This window comes from Perissodus microlepis, chromosome 9, assembly GCF_051167445.1.
Source record: "Perissodus microlepis isolate ML-2025 ecotype Zambia chromosome 9, ASM5116744v1, whole genome shotgun sequence".
Classification (NCBI taxonomy): Eukaryota; Metazoa; Chordata; class Actinopteri; order Cichliformes; family Cichlidae; genus Perissodus; species Perissodus microlepis.
Window position 1 is genome coordinate 22,221,809 of NC_140469.1, and position 14,503 is coordinate 22,236,311.

Here is a 14,503-nt window from a genome sequence, read left to right on the forward strand (position 1 = left end):
GAGAATTTTGTCTGTTTTTAAACCAGAGAACAGAAGCAGCCTTTAATTTTAAGAAATGCAGCAGCAGGTGGGGAGGGGGGGATAAAATAAATAAATTAAAAAAACTCCTTGAAGATCCCACTGAATTCCTGATGCATTATTGACCTCTAGTGGACGACGTTTATATGAGGAATAAATTGTGTGAACAGCAGCAGTGTTAACCACATTAATTATATGACACTTGACCAGATCAGTGTTTATCAAGTGACTACAAAATGGACTCAATTAACTGCAGAGGACCATCATCTCCACTGATAAGAACCTTAGATTAAATTCACCCATTTCCATCGGATTGGTACAGAGATAAACAGTGACTGGAAATCCAGCCAATAAGCCTTCAGCTCTAAGGCTGAATGCTTCCCATGTGTTATATTATACAAATGGAAAGCCATAAGCAAACCATGTGCAAATTATGCAGATATTCAAAATTATAACCATTTCATCCTTCAGTTGATGACTTACTTTGAATCTATATGCAAAATCTGCAGCCAGTCAAAAATCCAGCACTCACATTAAGAACACCGAGTACAGCAAAGAGATTTTTATTCTGACAAAGGTGTGAAAGAGCTTTTCTTGTTCCCATTTTGCAGCGGACTTGAAATTCAGTATAAACGATCATCAAGCACCTTCACTTCTTCTCTATTGGAGCGTCATCCCTCACCACTGGGAATATTTCTATTTCCTTGATGATCCGTTTAGCAATAGTCTCATTGTTTGCTGAAATCATCCTCCGAGACATTAGATCGAATGGTCCCCCTATATTGTCAAAACAAAGCCTTTATTAAGAAGGACTCCTGCAGTCAGTGTTTTCAACAAGTAACATATTGCTTTTGCAATGATATTCATTAACACTCATTTCCAAGCACATATGCTTCATAACCAGCTGTTTGAGAAGATTTTTATAAATCATACAAACCATCAACATCCAGGAGGATTCCTCCAGCTTCATTGACTATAACTGCACCAGCGGCAATATCCCAGCAGTGGATCCCGATCTCAAAGAACGCCTCGACTGCCCCGGTCGCCACAAGACACATGTTTGTAGCAGCTGTTCCTGACCCACGTAGCCTGTCAGGAAAAAAAAATCAAAGGGATACTGGGAATTGCAGAAGCAGTGAGGAAAACATACCACACCGGTCAACAACAGCAACTTTGCTGCCAAGTTCAACACTGAGTGACACATGACTCTTCATTTTAAATATGATGAAGCCAAAGTTATGTGGAACAATCCATCATGGTACTTTACATATTTACAGATGAAAAGGGGAAATGCAGGTTTTGTTGCTCTAAAGCAGTTTCATCATCTACCTTGAGTTTGAACTTATTGCATCATTTTAACACATTAAATGTTTTGGTTTCACCCTCTTAACTGTTGGTGTTCCTTGGCATACAGTATGCCTTTCACCACCCTTTACCTTCACTAGCTAGTTAGGGATTTTAAAATTACTTTGTGAGGTTTAGATAAAGATGGGAGTTTGGCTGAAAACACTCCTTTAAAAATCATCCTGTTTAACCTCTGCGATTAAAGCTGAGTCTACAGGTCCTTTACAAACCTCCATATGGGACTTGTCTCACTATTGCTTCATGGCACAGACTTAAAGGACACCTTGTTTATGCGAGATGCCAGCTGCTTAGACAAAAACTAGACTATTTGACACCTAATCAGAGCAGGCTGTATTGATCTGCATACAACAGGCAATACGCCTGTTCCTTTGACAGCAATTTATGCATTTCCCTGTCATGTTGAATATACATAGATTTAAAAAAATAAAATAAAATTCAGGCAATTTTGTTGAGTTGTGGCTGCAAAAATCCCTGTGGAAATGACTTGTAACTGCAATGCACAGTATAGCGTTTCAATCCAGGCCCACTTACCCATGCACTGGGATGCAGAGGATCTTTTGCATTGTGGAGAAGATCTTTGTCACTTTTTCTGGGCTTCTATCCGTTCCATGTTCAGAGATGGTTATTGACTTGTTAATGTCTGCAATGAGAGCAAGTCTAACATTCTTAGTATGCAACAGTAGATATACACCTTATTACAAGATTCAGAAGTTTCAGAAAGTGGTACATTGGGAATATTGATAAATCTGGACACAAATGTTCATTTCGAAATGTTGTTCTTAAATCAGGGCACATTTCGTCTTAATTAGAAATTGACCAGTTCTGCTACTTTTGCAGTACACATTAGAATTTGGGGTTTGTTTGTTGTTGTTTTTTAAAGCATCTGATTTGGTATTCAAATCAAAACAGTGATACATGAATTTGTATCTCATTTTCATCACCAGTTCGTTCAAAATCATTAAAACAGTGTCCTTAAAACTTTAACTCATTAATATGCATCAAATTATTCAGTGTTTGAGAAGGCTGTCAACTGTGTCACCCTCGGACAAAACCCCGATAGCTCAGCAACACTCGTCCCCAAAGTGACACAAACACCAAATGTCAATTCCATTAGTAGTGTAGCAAGTAATACAAAAAAAAAAAGTTTGAATAAAAATAAATAAGTTGGGGTACGGTTCTAAAGAAGTCTTGGATAAGGATGTTAAATCACTCCAGGGTATAATGCAGATTTGTTTAATTAGTCATCCTTGATAATACCGATGCACAATCCTTTATCAAGCTCAAATTTCCTATTTTCCAAATCAGTTCGATAAAACATTAAAAGTACTGTTAAATAGACTCAAATTTGCTCATGTAGGTAATGCATTTTGTTGGACAATTTTTTAATAAAGAAGGGGGATAAGATTTTACTGGAGAAGTCCATCATGTTACTGCACAACAGGGGTTTAATACGGTGTCCATTTGCCAGTTTTTACATAACAGACTAAACCGTGTGTCATGAGGACATTGTACCTTTCACATCAGACACCTGAATGGGTTCGTCATCACAGAAAGCTCCCTTCCCCCTTCTTGCTTTGTACATCTTGTCCTCCAAGCAGCTGTATACCACACCAAACTCCAACTGAAGCAGATTTAATTTTTAAGATTGACTTAATCCAGAGATCTGTGCGCATTTTCTCTAATATAGTAGCTTCATTTGACGTACCTCCTTATTGACGGCAAATGCAATAGAGACAGCCACAAATGGGAATCTGCAAGCAGTTTCATGTGTATTGCATTAGTTAGTCAGAAAAGCTTAAATAGACACTCTTATCAAAAGTTATTTGAGCCTAGAAAGTCATATGCATCTTTCCTTACATCACTTAAAAAGCTTACCCATGTACAAAGTTTGTGGTGCCATCCACTGGGTCTATGATCCATGTAGGTTTGTCAGTCAAGATACATGGCTCGCCTTTGGCAACTGACTCCTCCCCAATGAAACTGCAGAACGAAGCAGCAGTGGATCAGTGAGGAATACCCACATAGTCAAAGGAGCTTGCAAAGAAAAGCGTCTGGACTTCTTTAAGTTACTTGAAGACGTTTCACCTCTCATCCGAGAAGCTTCTTCAGTTCTAAGGTCAAATGGTGGAGAGTCCCAGATATAAACCTAGTGGGAGTATCCCCCCACAGAGGGACAAAAGGACCCCCTGATGATCCTCTAATCGCCTGAGCCAAGGTGTGAAACTGGGTGTGGGTCTCAATCAGCCAGAGTTTCGGGTGTGTTCATTGTGAAACCTGGCCCCACCTTATCATGCGAATTCCTGAGGTCAGATGGCCCAGGATGTGAGTGGGCGTTAAGGCGTCTGGGAAGGGATCTCAAAACTGGATTATAGATGGCAGAGAGTTGGTGTCGTAAACCCCCGCCTCTGTTCAAAGATGGTCGCTCACAGTGGACATAGATGGCTTCTTTCACTCCTCTTTCAAACCATCTGTCCTCTCTGTCCAAAATGTGAACATTGGCATCCTCGAAAGAGTGTCCTTTATCCTTAAGATGCAGATGGACTGCTGAGTCTTGTCCTGTGGAGGTGGCTCTTCTGTGTTGTGCCATGCGCTTGTGAAGTGGCTGTTTGGTCTCTCCAATGTAGAGGTCTGGGCATTTCTCGCTGCACTGTACAGCATACACCACATTGTTAAGTCTGTGTTTTGGCGTTTTGCATATGCATACACAGACTTAACAATGTGGTGTATGCTGTACAGTGCAGCGAGAAAATGCCCAGACCTCTACATTGGAGAGACCAAACAGCCACTTCACAAGCGCATGGCACAACACAGAAGAGCCACCTCCACAGGACAAGACTCAGCAGTCCATCTGCATCTTAAGGATAAAGGACACTCTTTCGAGGATGCCAATGTTCACATTTTGGACAGAGAGGACAGATGGTTTGAAAGAGGAGTGAAAGAAGCCATCTATGTCCACTGTGAGCGACCATCTTTGAACAGAGGCGGGGGTTTACGACACCAACTCTCTGCCATCTATAATCCAGTTTTGAGATCCCTTCCCAGACGCCTTAACGCCCACTCACATCCTGGGCCATATGACCTCAGGAATTCGCATGATAAGGTGGGGCCAGGTTTCACAATGAACACACCCGAAACTCTGGCTGATTGGGACCCACACCCAGTTTCACACCTTGGCTCAGGCGATTAGAGGATCATCAGGGGGTCCTTTTGTCCCTCTGTGGGGGGATACTCCCACTAGGTTTATATCTGGGACTCTCCACCATTTGACCTTAGAACTGAAGAAGCTTCTCGGATGAGAGGTGAAACGTCTTCAAGTAACTTAAAGAAGTCCAGACGCTTTTCTTTGCAAGCTCCTTTGACTACGATGACCTGGATGACTGAGAACCTTCACAGACAATACCCACATACAACAACAGATATATATAAATAGGGGATGGTGGGTATGCACGACTCACCAGTGCGTGCCTTCTCCGAATTCCTCTTTAAGAGACCCGATGATGATTTCCTCAACCCTCTCATCAGTCTTGGTGACGAGGTCCACAGTGGAGCTCTTTGTCATGACTCTGATTTCACTCTCTCCAGCTTTCCTAATTTCCTGATTAAATTAAATATTGGCACATTGTCAATCCACCTTAAATTGTTTTTTTAAAGAATGCCCATTTCAGCTTTTTAAACATTAGTATTGGGATGTTTAATGCTGTCTGTACACTTGAAGTTAGTCACCAGACAACAAATGGGTGTTCAAGACATACCGCTCCAGCTTTTCTTGCCACTGCAACAGCAAAGTCATACGCCTTCTGCCATGGATCTTCCATTTTGCTTTTATATGGAGGCTTGCTTAGGAGAGTCTGTAAAAGAAAAGCATCCTGTAAAATTGTTACAGCCAAAAAGCATTAGAGCATCCACAAGGCAGAGCTAAGTTATTTTGTCCATCCTAATGGGCATTCACAAAGAATGTGTCACTATACTTAAAGATGATGTTTCAAGTCTCTCTAAAACTTCAAACTTTGCAAAACATTTAAAATGCACATAACCAAAATACAAAAGACAACAAATGGAGGTACATATATTCAGATCGTTGCTATGAAATGTTTAAAGCACAATATCTGAACTGGGAGTTCACATACTTAAGCAAACCACTCTTTTCAAATAACTCCTTTAATTTGTGTTTCAATAACCCAGCACCTTTCTGCTGGAGGTGCCTGCTGAATTGTGTTAGAAGGATCAAAGCTGCATTACATCAGCTGCAGCTTAAAGGGTGCTGGTTGCCAATTGGACTGCACCATGTTCCTCTGGCATTATGTGGAGAGGAAACACTTTCAAATTTGACAGTAGAGACTTTAATCACAACATCAATTTATTTTCATGTAATACTAGGGAGCAGGATACTGACAGGTTTTTGTGGTTATCACAGGTGTTTGAATGGCTCTGTCTTTGTCTCTCCCCTTGTGCACCAGAATGGCCAAATCCACCACTATTTACTGCTTTTTTTTCTCCTTTTGGTTTGTTTAGTGGGTTCAAACTCAGTTTTGTTTTTGGTCTGTCAAACCAATAAAATACTGCTATAAGCCTGCATAATTAGCAAACTGTTTATACAACAGTAGATATTTATTGGTGTAAGACTGAAGTTGTGAGCACTGTTATGCACTAATATCAACAACATCAGACAAATGTGCAGTAGGTGTGCCATGTATATTGTACCGAAACATGTCATATGGCTGCTCTTAATGGCTGCTGCAATTAGGCATCACTACCTCATATCACATTTTGGTTTTTTAAATATTAATGCATAGATATTGTTGCCTGACCGCTTTCACTGTCTCTCTCTCTCTTTGCCATTGTTTTGGGGCGTTTTCTTAAAAAAAATAAGAAAAAAAAGAAAAGTGTCCCAGCTAATCCATGCTGCTTCCACCTATCAGAATGTCTGTTTTATAGCACAGTATATCTGTGCTAAGAAGGCTGTAAAAGGAACTGAGCGTATCATTCCCATCATAAATGAAAATTAGTTAGTAATGCACTTAGGGATACATAAATTGCATCACATTTAAATACACTCCCAGCTAAATTGATTTGAGGATTTGCAGACAGCATGCCTGCAGAGAGAACTGCCTGTTACTTAAGGACAAGACAACACCCTTGAGCACACTGTGCCCTGAGGTACTACTGTACTGCAGAACATATGGTGTGTAAGCTCTTCTGCTTCACATGGATTAGATCTACTTCTAAAGTGTGTCCAAGCAGATCAGAGAATGCTTTGTAAAAAAAAAATCCAAGAAAAGTTTAATGTGAAGAATTTAAAAAATAAGAAGCCTTACCTTGTGGAGTCAGGTTGCCTCGAAATACTACTGCAAGTTCTTTAGAAAAGCCTAACTTTAAATTGTCTCATTGAAGAGATGAAGCAGCTAAAAAGGCTGGCATGACAAAGTGGGAAAAGTACTGGGACCGCCCTCAGATGGTTCTCACAGCAATCAGAGGAAGAAAACATTCTGTCCCATCTCAGGGAGACCTACAACAACCTGATGGCACATTCACCATAGAGTGAGTGCATCCTTATCCTTAAAAAAGTAAGTGGAAAATTTTGAGTGTCTCCCTAATTCTTGTGGAGTCCCATAGGAAAACACACCCCGCTGCCATACATTTCTGTGAGTTGTAATCGAATACAGAACAATGCATCCCAGAAAATTTCCACACTCTTAGTCTTGATATTGGATTATAAATTATGACTGATTTTTAGGGCTCGAAATCTTAGGTTGCTTTTTTGGAGGAATCAAAAATTACATTCCAGCTCTGGACTTTTAACACATGATTTGGTATGACAAACAAAGCTTCGCTTAGCTTTATATTTCCTGGTAGTTTCACAGCCACTGAGCTTTCTCTTTATGTCCTTTTATTGTATTCCACTGGTGGAAAATAGTTTGAAAGGTCCCCTGGTGAGTCGGTCTCAATTATGTGTGCGTGCATGGCTGTTGTTCAATGTGCCTGCTGGAAGTTGGATAAAGTCTTTACAGTTTCCCCATGAACTGAGTAGAAGTAAACACAACAGATAAACACATCCATAAGCATCAATATTTATGTGTCTAAATGTGTATATCTCAGTCAGATTTTATATCCAACTGCACTGTGAGGCAACTTAAATGTGAAAATACTCTCGTTTTCTGTTGGAATCATCTGTTTGGCACAACAGCTACAAGACGCTCAAAATGTCTAATAAAATCTATTTAAGTCTGGCAAAACCAGTCTTGACTGTTTAGACTCAGACATGACATAATACATATCCTATCTATCTTTCAAATACATGCTGCACTCAGGTCCTGAGGCATTACAAAACACTTTTTGTGCTTTTTTTTCTTTTTACAAAGTCATAATGCCACTTCTCGCCCTGACAGTGGTCTTGCGTGGAGCAATTCTTTGCAGCAAGACAAATTGTTCAGTTAAATTTTGCACGTCTCAAGGACGTGATGTTGCATCTCTGTCTGCCTTGTGATTTCAAACGTGACGACAATGGAGACATGTGGCTCGTTTATATCTAAGGACAACAACCCCCGACCCTGGGAAAGTGACCTTCTATATACTAAACAGGGCTAGTAAGACATAGCAAAATATGTGCTGTCTTCTACATTGTGTGATATGTCTGCATGAAGCAGAACAGTCAGTTTTTTTCCAGGGCACGTTTCAGCATGATGCTTGACATTGCCACACCTTGCATAACTTGCGTTCATGGGTGTTGAATATGTTCAGCCTGTTTCTGCAGTTTGCTAATCTGCAAGTCATGACAACATGAGTGGTGACGCAAATGTTTGGAAAAAAAAAACTACATCTGCAAGGATCCTTAAAGCAAGTGAGTCATAAAGGATGGTGCTAGTCTTCACATGACAACAGCTTTGTTAAACAATCTGCTTCATCGTCCCCTTGATGAAGTTGTGGATTTGCTACCTCTGTTGAATTAAAACAGTTCAGAGTGGGATATTACATGGTGGGATTTGTTGAAAGTTTTGTTTGACTGGGAGCTGCAGGAGAGCAGTTGTCACCCCGATGTCCCCGTTGTGCACTAAATATAAGATGTTCTCAGAAATGTTGGGAGACACGCAGAGGAAAGTGACAGGACAAGCAAAACAAATACATCAGTCCTGCTGTCTCCCTGGCAGGTCCGTTATGAATAATTTATCCGGGATGATGGATGTTTCGGATGTTTGGTTCCCTTGAATCACAGCTGTAACTGAGGCCTGCCATGAAGGTCAGCGGTGCACCCTGAAAGATGAGGCTTTATCAAGTCACCAAGCCCCTTTTGATCTATCAATAAGACTTCCAGCTGTACTTGGGGACAATGGGGCTCAGTAGTAGGCTCCAGAAAGACAGCATGCTCACAGTTAAATTTTTAACACATTTTCCACCTTAGTAATATGCTACCCTGATGCACAGGTGAGGCTCATGGCAAAGTAATTGGTGTTGTAGTAATTTGGTAAAATTAGCAATTCTACCTCATGATGATGCTCAGCGGATGGATTACTGCCTACCAGGCACAAACCCAGCATCCCAAAGAGCAAAAGGCCCCTGATCTAGAGCCTCAGTTTGAAGTGATACTTAACATTTCTTGGTGGCGGATCAATCTCAGAACCACAAAGGCACAAAACAATGAGACACAGAAGGACTTAAAACTGCAAAGAGACACAAATCTCCTTAAGACTGGGTGTGTTTCTTCTTTGTAAAACCTGTGGGGGACCTTTTGCAAGTTTGCCCCCAGAGACCTGCTCACTAATCCATCCAATATAATACCAATAAGGAAATGATTTCAGTTCACTTTATATGAACCACATCGTATGGGAATCTGTCAAATAGTTGGTGGGATTTTTTATACCTGTTGATGGTGCAATAGGAGTGAAACTCTGAGGATTACTAAAGGTATATTCTTCTGGGAACTGTGAGCAGTTCTACAAAATACTTTGTATTTTAGTTTTGTCCAAAGCGGTGAAGGAACTGATGACATTATTCCACTTTTTCAATTCAGGTGTTGGGGGAGAGGCTGTAACTATCCCAGCTGCCATAGGGTGAGAGGTAGGGTACAAACTGGACAGTTCAAGAGTCTGTCTCAGTGCTAACACACAGAGACCAACAGCCACACTCACATTCACCCCTACAGCCAGTTTAGAATTAGACTTAACTTAACCCCATGTCTTTAAACTCCGGGAGGAAGCTGGAGTACCCAGACAGATCCTACACAGACATGGCGAGAGCTGGATTCAAAGCCAGGACCTTCCTTTTGTGAGATGATAGTGCTAACTGCTGCCAACAAAAAATATTAATATAAAATATAAAAAATGAACTATATAGTAATTCAGTGTTATCATAGGTTCAGATTCCTTTAGTATTTCCATGTACTGAGCTACTTTTTACAAGCAACTTTAGATATTCAAATTAGCATGGTAGTAGAGCTACCACTAGAGTATCTTTAGCGCAGCAAATCACATTTTCTTTGACTGTAAAAGGCAAAAATTAGGCCATTAAAACTTGAACAAGTATTTTATGCTGTCAGCTGGACTTTTGTAAACGTTAAGGATTTCCTGTGAAGTGAGAAGAAATAAGCTACAAGTTAAATGTACAGTCAGGGAAGCCAAGATCTAGATTGTTCTTCATCACTTGATTGGAATTTGCAGGCCAGCAGGGGGGCTGCCTCCAATTTCCCTTCTCTGTACAGCAGAGCAGTAGGAGGCTGGAGACCAGTGGTTTATATTGCAGCAAGTGGGAATTATTCCTGATGGAGGGCTGCGGGGTGTCTGTTAACAACTTGCCATTATTCCTACAGGGATTTGCTAAGTGGACTTGCATTGCACGGTCTATCATCCAAATAACTGTGACTGAAAGTGCTTCACATACCCAAATGGTACACAGTATCCATCATGAGATGATGAACTAGCATGAGTTGGTGCTTTTAGCTCTGAGAGGATGTACTTAAAACAAAGCAGTGATTTAAGCTAATGCCAATATGTAAAGATAATAATTTATGATCTTAGTCTATGACATAAACATAGCTGTGGTTATCAGGTTAATATTCAGTTAAAGTATGTGGAAAATTAAGAAATATGGACATTGGAGCTGTACTCCAATTTCCTCCCAGTACTGGCTAAGGAAGCCACCAACCCCCATCACCATGGCTGGAAACCCAGTTAGATGAATGGGTGAATGAATAGATGGATAGGTTTGTGAAAACTATATTCTGATAGTACAACGGCCATCATACATTTTTTTCTTTTGACAAAGTGCCAGTGCTTAATCTGAAACCACTTCTACCCATTTCCACAAAAAAAAAAAGACTTGCTGAAATTGTTCTGCCATTACCCCCAACTTCAGCTATTTACACCCTAATGTTCAGCTGTCGACCCTCGACCCTGTCGAAGTCTAGCTGTCAAAAGTCACAGTGGCCTCAGAAAAAAAGGCAAAAGCACGACCAAGTTCTTTCTCAAACAGTTTAACAGTGGGAGTGTCTCTTAATGTCAGAAGGGAGGGAAGGTCTTGCCATTGCTAAACAATAACTACAATCACAGTCATAAACAGAACACAAAATGATAAGTAAGTGACTGAAACAAAGAAAAAAACTCTAAATTCTACATAAAAGCCTAACTAAAGCTGTTTAAATGTGCTACCAGAGCCTGACTTCAGTCTCCAGGGACATGTTTGATACAAAAAGCACAGCCTCTGCATTTTTTTTTAAAGAACAATGGTTGGCATTTCTTTACTGGCAATGAGAGCCTGTAGTGAATCTGTAGTCACTCTACAGCTAAAAGGGGGGATGGGGGGTATTTAAATTTTAAAGTTGCAAGAACTGATTTGTTTAACATCTGCTGGTGTAAAGGTGAAAGCCAGAAGAGGAAGCGTTGGCTTTTAGCTGACTGACTTCGGAAGCCATTCCCAACACTGGTGATTACGTCGCTACCCCCTGTTGTATACAAACACACACCATTGATTTCTGTGGAAGGGGGGTTGCAGCACATACGACGGGAGTTTGCTCAAGTAAAGTGTTTTAAAGCCATTTATTAGCCATCAGCTGAAAAAACAGCCCACGGAGAGAAAAACTGGACTATTTTATAGAGCTCATCAGCCCAGGGGGCAGTCCACCACTCTGCATGTGCAGTCTCTGCAGCACTGGCTGAAAGGGCAGGGGAAATGCAGCGGAGAATTTTACATGGAGTAATGGCTGCGAATGCTTTTATCTCTCCACTAAATCACAACGATAGCAGCAAGTGGTTTTTTTCCCGTATTTTATGGAGTGTCAGAGGCCTGTTTTCTGTTTATTTGGTTTCCTGTTTGCCGCAAGAGACATTTTTCTTGCTCACGCTTTTATTTTATAGATTTATCATTTTTCTAGGTCAAAGCAACACATCGCTGATTCAGAACCCTTTTAGGATGCCACAGAGGGGTTTGGGAGCCTTTCCGGACAATGGATACAGACAGTGGGTTTTTTCTTCTTTTTGCAATAGTAGCTGTACATAATAACGTATGAGCAAGCATGGGAGCTTTTTGTGTTATCACAGTAACATAGCGTAACTTCACATAACTGTCATGCTGCATTAAGCAACACACGATGGGAGGTGTCTTGAAACATTCTGCCGTTTTCCTTCTTGCGGTTTATTAGGACATTTCAGAGGAAGCAAGTCCAGACAGTAAACTTCCATATCTAGTGCTGGAACCGTAAATGTGCACAAAATAAGAATTTTTCAAATGTAACTTCTTTTTTTTCCTTAAACCAATATTTTCAAAAAGAGAAAAACAATAGCGCAAGACACATTAGGACAGACACAGTATCTATGGAAACAAGACAAACAGGTACACACATTGAGACAGGGTTGTGGGGGAATGTTAGAAAGTAGATAAATAAATAAATAAAATACAAATGAATGACAAAAAGACCAGTCACAGGAATACTTACAGCAATATTTATCATGGTCATACAGGCTTCAGTTCTGTTGCCATTTATTGTCCTTTCTCACTTCATGACTGAGGCATCTGCATGCAAGTTGACATCTGCAGGACCTTCATTACATCAATTTAACCACCTGTGTTAAAACAAGCGATTTCAATGGTGCTTTAATTTTCTGTCTTCCTGTTGGATTCTTGTGAAAACAGACATGCGGTGACTTCATTTTGGCTCTACAATAAAGACATTAAGCAGTTAAACAGTACATTAGTTGCATAAGATGAAAATATGCTTTAATAATCAGAAGTTAGAGCAGCCAAACAATAAAAAACAATGTACCTCAATAAAATAATTACAAAATCCCAAAAGAAAGACAGAGCTAAAAAAAAATAACTACACAAAGGAAGGAAATGTCCTGTATCTGTCCTTGAGGCAGCAGGGTTGAGGCAGATGTTAGAGAAAATGTTCAAATTCCTGTCCAATGGGTGTGCAGAGGGTGGGAGTGTACACAGTTACGACTGTGCATGCATTTACCAGACACTTCATAAGATACACTCTGCTAGTAGTGGTTTTGCCTCCAGACGTGCTTAAATTGTTCATGGCACAGGTTCAACAAGGTGCTGGAAACAGTCCTTTTTGGTTCACATTGACATGACAGCATCACACAGCTGCTGCAGATTTATTGGCTGCAAATCCATGATGGAAATCTCCTGTCTCATCACATCATAGAGGTGCAAAGCTGGATTAAGATGCGGTGACTGAAGAGGTCATTTGAGTACACTGAACTCACTGACATGTTCAAGAAACCCATTTGAGATGATCTGAGCTCTGTTACATATTGCATTTTCTTCATTTTCTTTCAGCCATCAGAAGATGGTTACACTGGTCATAAAGGGATGGACAAGGTCAACAACAGTACTCAGATAGCCTGTGATGTTTAAACAATGCTCAGTTAGCACTAAGAGACGCACAGCAAATCAAAACTTATCAGACAAGGGAATATTTTTCCAATCTTGTGTTGTCCAGTTTGGAAGAGCCTGTGCAAAGTGTAGCTTAGCTGTCAGGAGTGTCATCTATCCTGGTTTTCTGTTTTAAGGTTCAATGTACGGCACATTCAGAGATGCTCTTCTGTATACTTTGGTTTAATGAGTAATTTTTTTTTTTTATTGTTGCCTTCCTATCAGTTCAAAGCAGTCTGGCTATTCTCTGGATTATGGCATCAACAAGGCATTCTTGCCCAGAAAACTGCTACTCACTGGAGACTTGCTCTCTTTATCATATACTTGCAAAAATACATTAATTTACATTTTAAAAAACATATACATGTATAAACAGTTGGAAAATTGATGGGTGTATGGTGGAAATTTACATAGAAATGTATGTTAATTCAGTCTATACAGAAAGGCCACACTACTGGTCAAAACTTGAACACTTGTTCCAAAGTTTCTGTAGTAGTGCTGTGTTGCAGTGATTTATCAAATTCCTTCCTCTTTTCTAGCTTAATCATTCACATAAATACAAAAACAACACCATAAAAAATGCAGACAGTAGTCCTTCATCACATCTGTTAAATTTGTTACAGCAGAAAGGAAAATGTGTATCTTTGAATGCCAATATTTCCACACTCACAAAAACAGAACGATGGTTTAAAATTGAAGCTCTTAGTATTTAACACTCGCTCAGATCTTGTTCAGAGGCATTTCAGAGGAAGTTATAGATTTATCTTTTCTTGAGGTCAAAGCAACAAATCACTGATTCTTGCCATTGTTGAGATGCTGCTCAGGTATTTAGGAGTCGAACAATGCGTACAGAGAACAACTGCGGTACATATTGGCAATAGAAGTTTTTTACAAAGCGGAAAAGCATTTTTTTAAAGGACTGTCTGACTGAGGCAACGCAACATGTGAGGTGTCTTTATACAGATTTTGTCATGTTAACTTTTGTGGTTTATTCAAACACTTCAAAAGAGGCAAGTCAAGACACTGAATCCCGCCCTCCCTCCATATTGTGCCAGGCATAATTTGCACTGTCAGCTTTTTTTGTCCCCCAGGAGAAAATATTCATACAAGTTCTGTTCTCTTTAGTTCTGTTGCCATTTATTGTCCTTCCTCAGTTTACAGCTGTGACATGCTTGCATGCTGATGCCTGTCTGCAGGGCTTCAGTACTATAACTTTATCAGTGCACCACAAAAAAATGAGAAGAGTCTTGAG

The 14,503-nt window shown here is 40.2% G+C and overlaps 1 protein-coding gene across 1 annotated transcript; it reads right to left on the reverse strand.

Annotated features, from left to right (window-relative positions):
* Positions 1-574: 574 nt before the first annotated feature.
* LOC146380512 (inositol monophosphatase 1-like) lies at positions 575-6,809 on the reverse strand. The gene is made up of 9 exons (XM_084939659.1): positions 6,699-6,809; positions 5,136-5,231; positions 4,839-4,978; positions 3,259-3,363; positions 3,089-3,134; positions 2,896-3,004; positions 1,915-2,023; positions 956-1,107; positions 575-795 (listed from the first exon to the last, which is right to left on the reverse strand). Exons 2-9 carry the CDS (start codon positions 5,196-5,198, stop codon positions 668-670), a joined length of 852 nt encoding a protein of 283 aa, XP_084795785.1. The 5' UTR covers positions 5,199-5,231; positions 6,699-6,809; the 3' UTR covers positions 575-667.
* Between the last annotated feature and the right edge of the window lie 7,694 nt (positions 6,810-14,503).